We start from the raw sequence: 12,972 nt of genomic DNA on the forward strand, positions 1-12,972 counted from the left end.
TGCCGTCTGAGCGTTCTCTGCTTTGATCCCTTTTGCGGCTGCAGACTGCCGGCCAGACAGGAGAGCAGGAGCTGGAGAGCCTGGTGCTGAAGCTATCTGTCCTGAAGGACTTCCTGTCCAGCATCGAGAAGAAGGTGGGTGAACTGGCCCGGTCCCCAGACACCCGCAGCCCGTGTCAGAACGGGGCTGGGGACGCAAACCCATCCGGTCCGCGTGGGGCTGTATCGGCACAGTGGGGTGGGCCTGGGCTCTGTGGGTGCGTGGTGGTGTCACCCTGCCCTGTGCTTCCCCCAGGCTGAGCTTAGCTTCCTCCTGCTGCTGCTGGATTCGGCTGTGGAGGGGCGAGGGACGGAGCCGTGCAGCTGGACGGAGCTGGGATCCCATGGTCCGAGCACAGGGCTGGGACCAAGGGGCTCTCGGCTCTGCCACTGATTCCCTTGGGGGCCATGGGCAAGTCACATAGCCACCTACCTCCACAGCTGCCTGTCAGCTGTGCGGAGCACCTGCCACTCCCATCGACTTCCCGGGGGACTGATGGTGCCGTGGGTCTGACCCCCACCTTCTCAGTCCTGCCCGGGCCCTCCCAGCCATTGTAGTGATTCGCAGCCCCCGCCAGAGCCAGCCAGCTTTTGCGTGGCAGCGGGGTCTCCCCCTGCTCGTTGAATGCTCTGTCTGGGCCGCGTGTGACCAGGCCGTGTCGATTCTCTCTCCCCGCCAGGCTCTAAAAGCTCTCCAGGACATGAGCTCCACAGCACAGTCTGCCCTGGCCCAGCCCTCCTCCCGCAAAGCCAAGAGCATCCCCGTGCAAACGTTCGAGGTAAAGCCTTCACCCCGTGGCCCCCGCCCCGTGGCCTGGGCCGCCAAAGCTCCCACACCCCGGCCGTGGAACGGTACTCAGCAGGTGCCACTTTGCCCCCGAAACAGACTGAAGAGAGCGTGGGGTTAGGGTTAGCCGAGGGCTCCCGGCCAAATTACAGCTGGGGGCTGTGTTTCTTGGAGAGATCACAGCTAAGGTCTGGGGTTCGGGGGTCTGCTGTGAAATGGAGGCAGTGTTCGGGGACGAATTGGGGCCAACGTTTGGGATTCTGAGGTGAATCGGGGCCGGGTTTGGGATTGTTGTGGGGGAATCGGAGCCAGGGTTTGGGTTCAACTTTGACAGCACCAAAATCTCATAAGAAGGGTTTTGATGGTGTCTAAACCAGACGCTTCTCCCCTCCCAACCCAGAGCCAAAGCCGTGGGGTGGATTTGCATCTGGGGGTTTCAGTCTGAGCGCTCCCTCTCCCCACGACTAGCCAAAGGGGTTCAGATGCAGAGCCCTGGCCTCTGGCCCTCGAGAAGCAAAGCAGAGCCGGTGTTTTTTCCAGAGTCGATCCGAAGCACATGCCGGCTCCTGGGTGATCAGGAACGACACATTTACAGAGCTTCTCCTGGTCCGTAGGGCCGAGGAGCAAACCAAGCAGCTGTTCGACCAAGGAAAATGGTGATAAATCGTGTAGTCAGCTGCTCGACCCCACTTGGGTTCATTATGAAATATACTCAGGATACCAAATAACCAGCGTCAGTCAGGTTTATTGCTCTGACTCCAGAATAACATAGTGCAGGGAAAAGGTTTTCTATGACCCTCGTCTCACATTCACCACACGCAGGAGGTGAGCTCCCAAAGTCACCCCCTTAAAGCCTCTCTTTGTACCCTTCCCATTTACAAGGAAAAGCTACCAGGTGCGTCATTCGAAACCACTGGGCTTTCTGCCTTGGTTTTCAGGACCTTGGTGTGCACCCCTAACCTCTTTGTACTGCATCCCAGGTGCCAAGGGGCGTGAAGGCACCTCTGAGGTCTGTACTAGGGGAGAACAACCCCCGAGCTTGTTCCCTTCCTTCGGGACATTCCAGTGCAGGCCTGGGAGAATAACTCCCTAGCGGGTGCGATGGTAAAATCCTTTTACGTCCTGAGTCTGACAGCTTTCCTACTTGCTCAAGCCAAAATGAACTTCAGTGACTGCAAGGGCTTATGGGATACTTAGCATAAGTGAATGGGGTTGTGTACAACTCATAGACCAATTCAGGCTATGTAATTGCCATAGTATTTGTACTTACTGCATTCTAACATATATATATGGTGTAGATAATACATATTATTAATCTGATAGGCATAGATACTAGCCAGCGTCTGTTAGTCAACACCCATTGGTTGAGATGTTTCAAATTGTATTGGCCCAGTCCTGACAAGGCCCTCGGTGACTGGAACTGAGGGTTGGCCAATCTTTGCCATATGAGTCTCTGAGCTGAACTCCAGCTGCGGAAGAGTCACCAGGGGGTCTAGTGGTTAGTGCACCTGGTTTGCTATCTTGCGCCTCCCAGGCAAGGGGGGTAGAGATGTCTGGCTCCTATCCCTAAGATGGAGGCATCACAGTCTTGGTCGGCATTGGGGCCTTGCTCTCCATTGGGGAGGGAAGGGGGACCTGGGCCCTCCCACTCCACAAGGTCCTGGCCCAGGGCCCTCTTGGGGAGCAACCCCGGTGGAAAACTCCAGGTAGAGGTTCCTCATGTGCCACCCTGGGCCGCTTCCTACGTCTCCTCTCCTTCAGTGTGGGGCATGGCCCTGTGGTCCCAAAAGTCAGGAAGCTAGCAGAGTTCAGAATGGGCAGAGCTCCTCAGGGCTGTCGGCTCTCGAAGGGGGCTGCAGAAGGCGCTCTCTGGGGGCCTGGCCAGTGCTGGGGTCCTGTCTGAGGCTCCACCTTTCATCTGACTTCCAGGAGAAGGCCTTGTCTTCCCTACAGCCGGTTCGCCTTTGCCCCCCCCACACACACCCCTGGGCTTCAGAGCTCCCTTTAACCCGCTCCACCAGCCGGAACGCGCTTTGGCCTGTAACCCCTCCAGGCCCCGTGCAGGGTACGGACACCCCCTTACACCACCCAGAAGATGCTGCCCTTCGAATGGGGGGAGTGCTGTGTTTAGGAGAGCCGGGAGCTGCTGGATATACACAGGGCTGGGGAGTTAGAAAGTGGCAAACCCTGGAGCCGCTTCTCCCCAGCCTGGCTCCCCGCCTGTCATCTCGGGCAGTCTCTCTTGCCAGGGATAGCAGGTAGAAGACTAGTCACGGGGCCAAATTCCTCCCCAGCGTAGCTCCATTGACCTCAGTGGTGTTAGGGCTGGCCCGAGCAGTGCCAAGCGTGTCATCCACGTGCGGCCGTCTCTCTGCCCCAGGTGAAGCTGGACATCACCTTGGGGGACCTCACCAAGATCGGGAAGTCGCAGAAGTTCACGCTGAGCGTGGACGTGGAGGGCGGGAAGCTGGTGGTGCTCAAGAAGCAGAAGGACTCCCAGGAGGACTGGAACACGTTCACCCATGACAAGAGTAAGAGCCAAGAGCCCCCGCGGGGTGCTGCGCCCGGCCCGTATTCCCCGTGCACTCAGGGACCAACTGCAGCCCTCTGGGCGCTGCTGTTACCCCACACCTCATGGTTTCTGTGGGGTGTTCAGTGGGCTGGGGCTGCCCTGTAGCATGCGGAGATCTAAAATGATTAGAGCTGGCCCCAAAACTGCGTCACTCAGGAACTGATTGCTCACCCGCGATGCCTCCTAGCTGCATGATACCATGTGTGCCAATCACACCACGCCCATCCCTACAGCCTTGGGATCCCCGTAGTCAGACCCTGGGGTCTTCCATCTCCTACTGCCTCTGCAGAGCTCGGGCTCTCTCCTCGGGCGGTGGGAGAGGAACGGGGCTGACCCTTCACAGGTCACGCCTGCTCTGATTTTCCATGCCGCTTTCCAGTCCGACAGCTGATCAAGTCCCAGCGGGTGCAAAATAAGCTGGGGATCGTCTTCGAGAAGGAGAAGGATAAAACTCAGCGGAAAGATTTCGTCTTCGTCAGTGCCAGGGTGAGTCATGGGTCTATTATTACTGTGTCTGGTGAGGTCCTGCCCACGCAGCTCTGAGGCCGCAGGATGGAAGGCAGTGTGGCTAAATTAAAGCATTCGAGCCCGGTTCCATTCCGGAAAGAAAGGACATTTAAAAAAAAAAAGCCCTGTCTTGGGAGATCTTCCCAGGACAGCTGACTGCAGTGACAACCGGAGGTCTTCATTCCTGCAAAGCTAGCCCGGCCCTGGGAGGGGGATGGGGCTTCTCTTCCTCATGCATCATCAACAAGGCTGTTTGCAGAATGGCAATTGCAGAGACCCCAGGGGCCTGGCCACCCCGAGGGTCACTGAGGGCATGATTAAAAGGGGTTGCATGGGTGTCTTCCAGGGCATGATTTCCTAGAAAATCTTAACTTCTAGTGATGATATAGGAGAAGTAAAGGACCCAGCTTAATTCAAATTCCAAGATGGGTCTGTGGACTGAACAGAGGCCCAGCAAGTGAATAGGAGTACGAAGCTGCTGCCTTTAAAACCGAGGCCACAACCACACATGACTGTTAATCATGCCCTGGCACCAGATTCCCCCCTGTAACTGGTTATGGAATTTTTCACTTCCTGTCCCCTAAACAGCTGCATAGTGTTGCTGTGCCCCGTTAAACAGCAACCACATTCCACTCCAGAGGTGGCTGCATTTCAGTGGTGGGTGAACTATTGTATAGTCCTTACCTGTCCGAGCTGGCTGACGAGTGGGTGGCCAGGACCAGGGATTGTACCTGGGTCTCCTGTCCACAGCCCATCTCTTCCTGCTGCCTAACCTGCCTCCTTTGCCTGCCTTTCCTCCAGAAGCGGGAGGCATTCTGCCAGCTGCTGCAGCTGATGAAAAACAAACATTCCAAGCAGGACGAGCCCGACATGATCTCCGTCTTCATTGGCACGTGGAACATGGGTCAGTGCCACGGGGCACCTGGGGCAGGGCTTTTCGGGACGGAGTAGGGAACATGGGCAAGGGTGATGTGGCGCACTCACACAATGCCCTGTGGGAGTCCCCCTCAGCTCAGGGAGCATGGCCCAGGGTCACAGAACATATCCAGCCCCACTAAACACCTCCCACCTGGATGCCTTGAAGTCTGTGATCCCACCTCCGAGCCACATACCCTACCCACCTCTCCTCCAGCCCCCCTGCTGACAGGACATAAGGGATCACAGTCTGTCTTAAATAGGAAGCAGTTGTTTAAACAAAACAGCTGCCAGCTCAAGCACTAACAAACAGGCTTCCACCCACCTCGCATTCCACTTTTGTCTGCCTTGTTCACCAGGGCCCACACCTGTCTGGAACGCCATGCAATACACAGTGCCATCTAGTGGCTGAATAACTTGCAGCAAGTGACATATTATTAGTCTCTTATGCTCAGATACATTTGTTGGTCTCTAAGGTGCCACAAGGACTCCTGGTTTTTTTTGCGGATACAGACTAACCCGGCTGCTACTCTGAAACCTGTCATTATTAATACAGTAACTCCTCGCTTAAGGTCGTCCCGGTTAAGGTTGTTACGTTGCGGATCAATTCGGGAACATGCTCGTTTAAAGTTGTGCAATGCTCCCTTCTAAGGTGGTTCGGCAGCCACCTGCTTTGTCCCCTGCTTGCAGGAAGAGCAGCCCGGTGGAGCGAGCTGGTGGGGGCTTGGCACTAGGGTGGGCCGGCAGCCCCCCATCCACTCCCCCTATCAGCTCCCCTAATTTCCCTGTGCAGCAGCCTCCCAGCAGGTAGCAATTGCTGGCAGTTCAGCTGTCCCTCCCCCCACTGCCATGTGCTGCTCCTGCCCTCTGCCTTGGAGCTGCTCCCCGAGCCTCCTGCTTGCTGTGTGGGGGGGAAGAGAGGGGCTAATGTCAGGGTGTCTCCCTCCACCCTGCTCCTGCACCCCGCTTACCCCACCTCCCATAGAGCAGGGGGGACACAGGACAGTCCTGGAGGCAGCAGCTGAGGTGGGTCTCAGCTTGCTGATCTAATTAACAAGACAGCATACTTAAGACAGGGATCAGCATACTTAAAGAGGAAATGCACATCTCTCTCTCTCACACACACACACACACACACACACACACACACACAGAGTGTGTGTGTCTGTCTCTGTCTGCTGTGCTGTCTCCCCTCCCTCCATTCCTTCTGCCTTGCAAAGTGTGAGGCTCCATTAACAACAATGAGTTAACCCTTGAGGGCTAGTTCATCATTTAGCAGCAAGGCATTCCCTGGGAAATATCCCACCCTCTGACTCCACCACCTCTACCAAGCTTCACCATCATCATCGCTGTGTACCAGTATTAAATTGTTTGTTTAAAACTTATACTCTCTCTGTGTGTGTATATATATAATATAATATAATATAGTCTTTTGTCTGGTGAAAAAAATTTCCCTAGAACCTAACCCCCCCCTCCCCATTTACATTAATTCTTATGGGGAAATTGGATTCTCTTAACATCGTTTTGCTTAAAGTCGCATTTTTCAGGAATATAACTACAACGTTAAATGAGAAGTTCCTGTACAGAAACTCCTCGCTTAACGTTGTCGTTATGTTCCTGAAAAATGCTACTTTAAGTGAAACGATGTTAAGCGAATCCCATTTCCCCATAAGAATGAATGTAAATGGGGGGGTTAGGTTCCAGGGAAATTTTTTTCGCCAGACAAAAGACATGATATACATATACAGTATAAGTTTTAAATAATTTTAAACAAACTGTTTAATACTGTATTCACCAATGATGATTGTGAAGCTTGGCTGAGGTGGGGTGTAGTGGGGTCAGGGTGCAGGGGCTTGCTCCATTCCGCCCGCCTGGCACTCCTGCCAGGGAGTGGGGTCGGGGGCTTGCCCGCTCCCCGGCTGGAATGCTGGGCGGGTGGAGTGGGATAAGCCCCAACGCCCCAACCCCACTCCCTGGCAGGAGCCCAGGCGGGCGGAATGGAGCAAGCCCCCGCGCCCCGACCCCACTCCCCGGCAGGAGCACCAGATGGGTGGAACAGGGCAAGCCCCCGCACCCCGACCCCGCTCCCAGCAGGAGCACCAGGTGGGCAGAATGGAGCAAGCTCCCACGCCCAGACCCCGCTCCCCGGCAGGAGCACCAGGTGGGTGGAACAGGGCAAGCCCCCACACCCGACCCCGCTCCCCGGCAGGAGCGCCAGGTGGGTGGAACAGGGCAAGCCCCCACACCCGACCCCGCTCCCCGGCAGGAGCGCCAGGTGGGCAGAATGGAGCAAGCTCCCACGCCCAGACCCCACTCCCCGGCAGGAGCACCAGGTGGGTAGAACAGGGCAAGCCCCCGCACCCCAACCCCACTCCCCGGCAGGAGCGCCAGGGGGCGGAATGGAGCAAGTCCCCACGCCCCGACCCCGCTCCCCGGCAGGAGCGCCAGGCGGGCGGGCGGAATGGGACGAGCCAAACAACCTTATAACGGAACGTTGCGTAACTTTAAGCAAGTATGTTCTCTAATAGATCAGCAACCTAATAAAGGAACAATGTTAACTGGGATGAATTTAAGTGAGGAGTTACTGTATAGCTACCCTAAATTAGTCTTTTCCGTACCAGGTTCCCCTCCTATTTTAGCGACATGGGCAAGGCAGGATGGCTGCCGCCTCCTGACACCTGTTCGCAACCCCCTGAGAACTCTGTGCACTTGCGTGGGCATTGTGTGCAGTGGGCATCACTGCAGTATCAGCACCTCACGAGCTTTGATGTGTTTATCCTCACGCACTCCTGTGAGGCGGGGCCCGACTGCACAGAGGGGAAACTGAGGCACGGAGCAGCTAAACGACGGGCCCAAGGAAACCACAGGGAGTCTGTTGCAGAGCAGGGAACTAAACTCCGGTCTCTGACGTCCCAGGCTGGTGGCCCAACCATGGGCCCATCGTCCTGGGACTGAGCCGTGTGACCTCATCCGTGACTGCGGCTCTCTTGGGTCATGCCCTCTCCCACAGGCAGCGTGCCTTCCCCCAAGAGCATCACGTCCTGGTTTACGTCGAAAGGCCTGGGGAAGACCCTGGACGAGATGACGGTCACCATCCCCCATGACATCTACGTCTTTGGCACCCAGGAGAACTCGATGGGGGACAAGGAGTGGGTCGACTTCCTCCGGGGCATGCTGAAGGAGTTCACGGAGATAGAGTACCGCCCGGTAAGAGCCCCAGCGCCGGGGCAGGGCCTGAGGAGACGGCCTGGGACCCAGGGCTCTGCAGTTCTACACAGCCGCACAGTGGGCCACCCGCGTCTTGAGGGGAGGCTCCTGGAGACGACAGCTTCCCCGCATGCCATGCTCCGGCTGCGCCGCTCGGCTCAAGAGGGAGCCTTGCCTGCTGGGACGCTGTCGTCTCCAGGGGCTGACCCGCCGTATTGAGAGTCAGGATGTCTGCAACCCCCTCTGGTTGAGGGTCAGCCGTTAGACTCCCCGGCCTCCAGCCTCCAAATCCAGGTGGATCCCAGGCTGTGGATGGCCGCGGGATAGCGGAAGGGCTTGGGGAGACAGACGGTTGCTGGGGTGGCCGTCCTCCCGAATCCTCAGCATTGCTGGAGTTGCCATTTTCACCTGGAAGAGTGGATGGGGGAGGGTGTCGGGACCGGGTGTGAAAGCCTGTGGCCACGGGCGGCAGGTATAATAGGCCGGGGGAGGCTAAGGCTCCCCAGACGGGATGTGGTGCACCTCCCTTTGGAGCACCGCCTGCTGCTGAAAGGGCATCTGGGCAGTAGCCCCCACCCCACGCTCTGCCCTGAGGCCCTGCTCCCTCGTCCCTCTCTTACCCCGTGCGCCCCCCCCGCCCCGCTGCTCCTCTTCCCATCTCCACTCCGCCCCTTCCCCCGTGCGCCCGTCCCTGCCCCGCTCGCGCTTCTCCGCCCCTGAGAGGCAGAGAGGTGTGGGCAGGGGGGCCCTCAGGGGAGGGGGTGGGGAGAGGCCCGGTGGGGTGGCTCCTTGGGGGAGGGGGTGGAGAGGTGCAGGTGGGGAGCCCCTCGGGGGAGGGGGTGGAGAGAGGTGCAGGCAGGGGGGCTCCTTTGGGGAGGGAGCGGAGAGAGGCACGGGCAGGGGGGCCCTCGAGGGAGGGGGGCCGAGTGGAAACTGGGCCTGGGGCGGAGTGGGGGTGGAGCGTCAGCGTGGCCTCGGGGGGGGGGGCAACGCCGAGTGGGGGCAGGCGTCAGGGCAGGGCCACGGTCCGGGCCCCCCACACTTCGAGGGAGCTTCCAGCACTCAGGCCCAGCCTCCCGCGGGGAGTCACGCACTGCCCATGCCTGCGGCCACAGGTCTCTGAGCCCTTTAACCTCCTGAGGTGGACACGTCAGGCTTTTGGAGTGAGGGGTCTCAGCTGCGGTGTCTTTGGCCAGCGTTTCCCAGCCGCGCCCTAGCATTTGGGGCGTTGCGCACTGGCGTCTGTACTCCCCCCCAGAGGTGGAAGCATTATTCATGCATGTGTGAGAATTCAGTGGGAGGGGGAATTCAGTGCCGCTTGCTTGCTTTGGGATCCTTTAGCACCCGCAGAGCTGCATGAAGCACAAGGCGTTACATTTAACAGGGCTTTTATCCCTTTCCTGCAGTCATGGTCAATTCAGGAAGAGTCCCAGGTTTAGGGACTGCTCCGTGAAAATGTCCTGACCGCTGAGGGGCCCCGAGCACCTGCAGCTGTGCCCACCGGGCGCTGTAACCCCACCCTGGCCTGGTGCAGAAGCAGTGAGCCCATGCTGCCCTCACCTGGCCAGTGGCGGCTCCTGGGTCCCGCCAGCTGGGCCGGGCCTGTCTCCGCTCCGAGCCGGCGGTTTTCCCTGTTCCTCCGTCATGATGGAGGGGTGGCTAGGCCAAACCTGAGCGCTGCTGTGATCCCACGCGCCTGGTCACCACGCTCGGAGCAGGGAGCTGGGCCCAGCCCCGAGGCACAGGAGCCCCTGCTGCGGGGAGAGAAGCCTCCTGTAAACATCTGGGTTGTGCCTTGGTGGTTCAAAAATGTCCTTGTTGGAACAGGGAAGGGGAGGAGCAGCAGCTATCGGACATGTCTGCCCCGGGGACAGATTGGACTACAATTCCTGGCAGCCACCCTGGCGGCTTTCAACCTCACCAAACTTCATTTAAACCTTGGTTTGCAAACACTGAGCCACAGGGAGTCTCTGCAGGCACTCCCGGGCATCTCGGTGGGTTTGTTCTCATTGCTGCACGCCTGGTTCTTGCTGCAGGTGGGGTTTCAGGGGCGGTGACCTTAGGGCAGCTGCTGCCTCCGAGCCAGGCTCCGGCGCCCCCACCAGGAGAGTGGAGGTGTAACGTTGTCTTGTTGGCCCCCTGCCAGATCGCGATGCAGGCTTTGTGGAACATTAAGATTGCCGTCCTGGTGAGACCGGAGCACGAGAACCGGATCAGCCACGTCAGCACCTCGAGTGTGAAGACCGGGATCGCCAACACGCTAGGTAGGGGCCGATCTAGGCGCTGTGGGGGCTAGACTAGGTACCTGGGACAGACAGACTCAGCCCTCTGCACTCACCTTTAGCATAGCTGGCTAGGAGTGACTGAGGGTGCACCCTGGTATCTACGTTTTTCCCGATAGGGCCTTTCTATGCAAGTGGTAGATTCCTATGGTCTTGGAGTAGCAGGTCGCAGTTCTAGTCCCAGTTCTTTGCAACGTGTCTGTATGTTCTGGCCGCACAAGCTCCAGTGGGGCTGCCATCCAAAATTAGCATTTTCTGATTCTGGGGGTGGGGGTTAGAGCTGGGGTTTGAGACTGGGACTGAAGCTTGGGTGGTGGAAGAGGGGACTGGATGGCTCAGAGGATTGGGATACTGTGCAGGGCCTTTCAGATGCAGTTGGCCATCCTGATCTGGTCTGGGTCACTAGTCGTTACTGTCTGTGCCTCTTCACTGGCCTTTGTGAAGCGCCTTGGTGGGTCTCACACCAGTTCCGGAGAGGTCAATGGCCAAATGGGCCTGGAGACTGAATTTCTCTTCCTCCCCTCCAGCACAGGGTTGGGGCAAGTTAGCACCAAGATGAGTTGATTTAAATCATCAATTGTAATGGTGAGCTAAATCAGCAAGCCGGAAACCATAATTTAAATCACTGATTTTAATCATATTTTGCATTGGTACTTTTTAGTTACTTCCCTAAAGAAAGGTTGAGTCTCGTTGGCTGGCAAACATTAAAATGTGTTGACTGCAGCAAAATCTAGCCTTTACCCTAAATGTGGTTCATCTTTTTGCTAGGCAAGAGGATATACTGCATCTATACCCATTGATTTAAGCACTATAGAGCTTGACTTACATTTATTCAGATTCTTAATTTTTACCTTTTTCATTGTGTTAGAAAATGGTAAATGACACATTTCTTATTGAAATAATGGATTTTTTACTTGTGATATGTGCCAAGCTCTATTTGGATGGAAATCCAAATTCAATTTAAAATGCACAAAAACCCCTTTTTACATTAAATAAAATGACCATAAATGGGCTGGAGATATCAGGAAAAATAGTTCATCAAAACATGTTTTGCCTTTAAAACTAAGTGACGTATTACCCACAAGAAGTATGAGCTGTAGTTAGTGAATTTAGCTGATTGTGTCTGGTCACCATGTCCTTCAAGATTTTAGAGCTAGTAGATTTCATCCTCTCACGCCTTGTTTTTATTCATAGAATGAGGGAGGAAACCACGCTTTCCTGCTTTTTCAGCTCCCAGTTGATAGCTTAACTTTGAATGAACTAGTCATTGAACTGAACAAGTTGAATAAACTGAAATGAAAACAATGTTCTCGTTGCAGCTGTAGAAGAGGCTACCGGTGTCAAAAGCTGGTTTAGCCCTTCAACAAGCTCTGGGCCCAGGTGCTTAGCCGGTGATTTTCAGTGCTTTGACTGTCTTGCAAACATGTACTTCTTAATATTACTTTCTGTAGTTAATTTAAATGATTTTAATAGATTATAACAAATTAAGGCCTTAACATAGGTAGTTAATTTTCATTTGAATGTTAAATTGGTTTCTCTTTTAAAAGTATACCTGTATTTAATTTAAATTTTAAATGCCAGGTTTTTTATTAATTTATTTTTAAATCAAAGATGTTTTTTTATCCACCCTGGTTGGCTCAGACGTTCCCTCTGCTCTGGCTTGAGAGGAGCCCTGGCCTGGCACCACCCTCCAGCACAAGGGCACAGACTGTTCTGTGATGCCACAATCCTTTCGCTCGGAAGGCCCTAGGTATTTGCCCTGCTTTAAAATGACCCCAGGGCCTGCCTCTCTGCATCTGCTTCTCCTCCCTTGGCTGGGTTCAGGGCTGGCTCTGCCACCTAAGGCAGTGTAGATGGTGCCCCAGGGCAGCTGAACGGTAATGCGGGCAGCACCTGGATCCTGGCGGAAGGGGTTCGCGGGGTCAGTTACAGCTGGAAAGAGGCTGGGTCTGACTATCCCAGGGGGAGGTTTAGATTGGATATGGGGGAGGTTTAGATTGGATATTAGGAAAAACTTTTTCACTAAGAGGGTGGTGAAACACTGGAATGCGTTGCCTAGGGAGGTGGTAGAATCTCCTTCCTTAGAGGTTTTTAAGGTCAGGCTTGACAAAGCCCTGGCTGGGATTATTTAACTGGGAATTGGTCCTGCTTTGAGCAGGGGGTTGGACTAGATGACCTTCTGGGGTCCCTTCCAACCCTGATATTCTATGATTCTATGATCCCCAAGGCCAGGGAAGGCTAGGATCCAGGGATCTGGTGCAGCTCTTAGCCAGCGGGGACTCTCTCCTCCCCCTACCCATCCTAATGGCTTTGTGTTTTTTCTGCTCACTCCAAGCTGCCGGTGCCGGCTTCGGCTGCTGTGCCATGGGCCATCAGTGCCCAGAGTGGGCCTGGGAACTGAGCCCCGGCCCGGCCTGAGTGGGGCTCACCCCCTCCCCTTCTTTGTTTTGCAGGCAATAAAGGGGCTGTGGGAGTTTCCTTCATGTTCAATGGCACCTCTTTCGGCTTCGTGAATTGCCACCTGACCTCAGGCAACGAGAAGACGGCCAGGTGAGTGCGGGGTGCAGGGCAGGGCAGCCCCTTGCAGAGCGGGAGCCCGTCACCTAGCTCTGAGCTGGGGGGACGGGCCCACTGGTCCCCCCACCTGAGCGGGGAGCTGCTGAT

At 56.0% G+C, this 12,972-nt stretch overlaps 1 protein-coding gene across 2 annotated transcripts in view; it reads left to right on the top strand.

The window, feature by feature from the left end:
* Positions 1–12,972, top strand: part of INPPL1 (inositol polyphosphate phosphatase like 1) — a 75,320-nt gene that overhangs the window by 41,991 nt on the left and 20,357 nt on the right. For both annotated transcript variants that reach the window (XR_012157509.1, XM_073333644.1), the window contains exons 7-14: positions 45–134; positions 719–817; positions 3,206–3,356; positions 3,777–3,883; positions 4,706–4,808; positions 7,830–8,026; positions 10,173–10,290; positions 12,762–12,858. Coding sequence is in view for 1 of the 2 variants with exons in the window: in XM_073333644.1 (XP_073189745.1) it covers positions 45–134; positions 719–817; positions 3,206–3,356; positions 3,777–3,883; positions 4,706–4,808; positions 7,830–8,026; positions 10,173–10,290; positions 12,762–12,858 (962 nt within the window). In the remaining variant the exon portion in view is untranslated. The remainder of the gene's footprint in view (positions 1–44; positions 135–718; positions 818–3,205; positions 3,357–3,776; positions 3,884–4,705; positions 4,809–7,829; positions 8,027–10,172; positions 10,291–12,761; positions 12,859–12,972) is intronic.

The sequence above is a fragment of the Lepidochelys kempii genome, chromosome 1 (assembly GCF_965140265.1).
Source record: "Lepidochelys kempii isolate rLepKem1 chromosome 1, rLepKem1.hap2, whole genome shotgun sequence".
Taxonomy (NCBI): Eukaryota; Metazoa; Chordata; order Testudines; family Cheloniidae; genus Lepidochelys; species Lepidochelys kempii.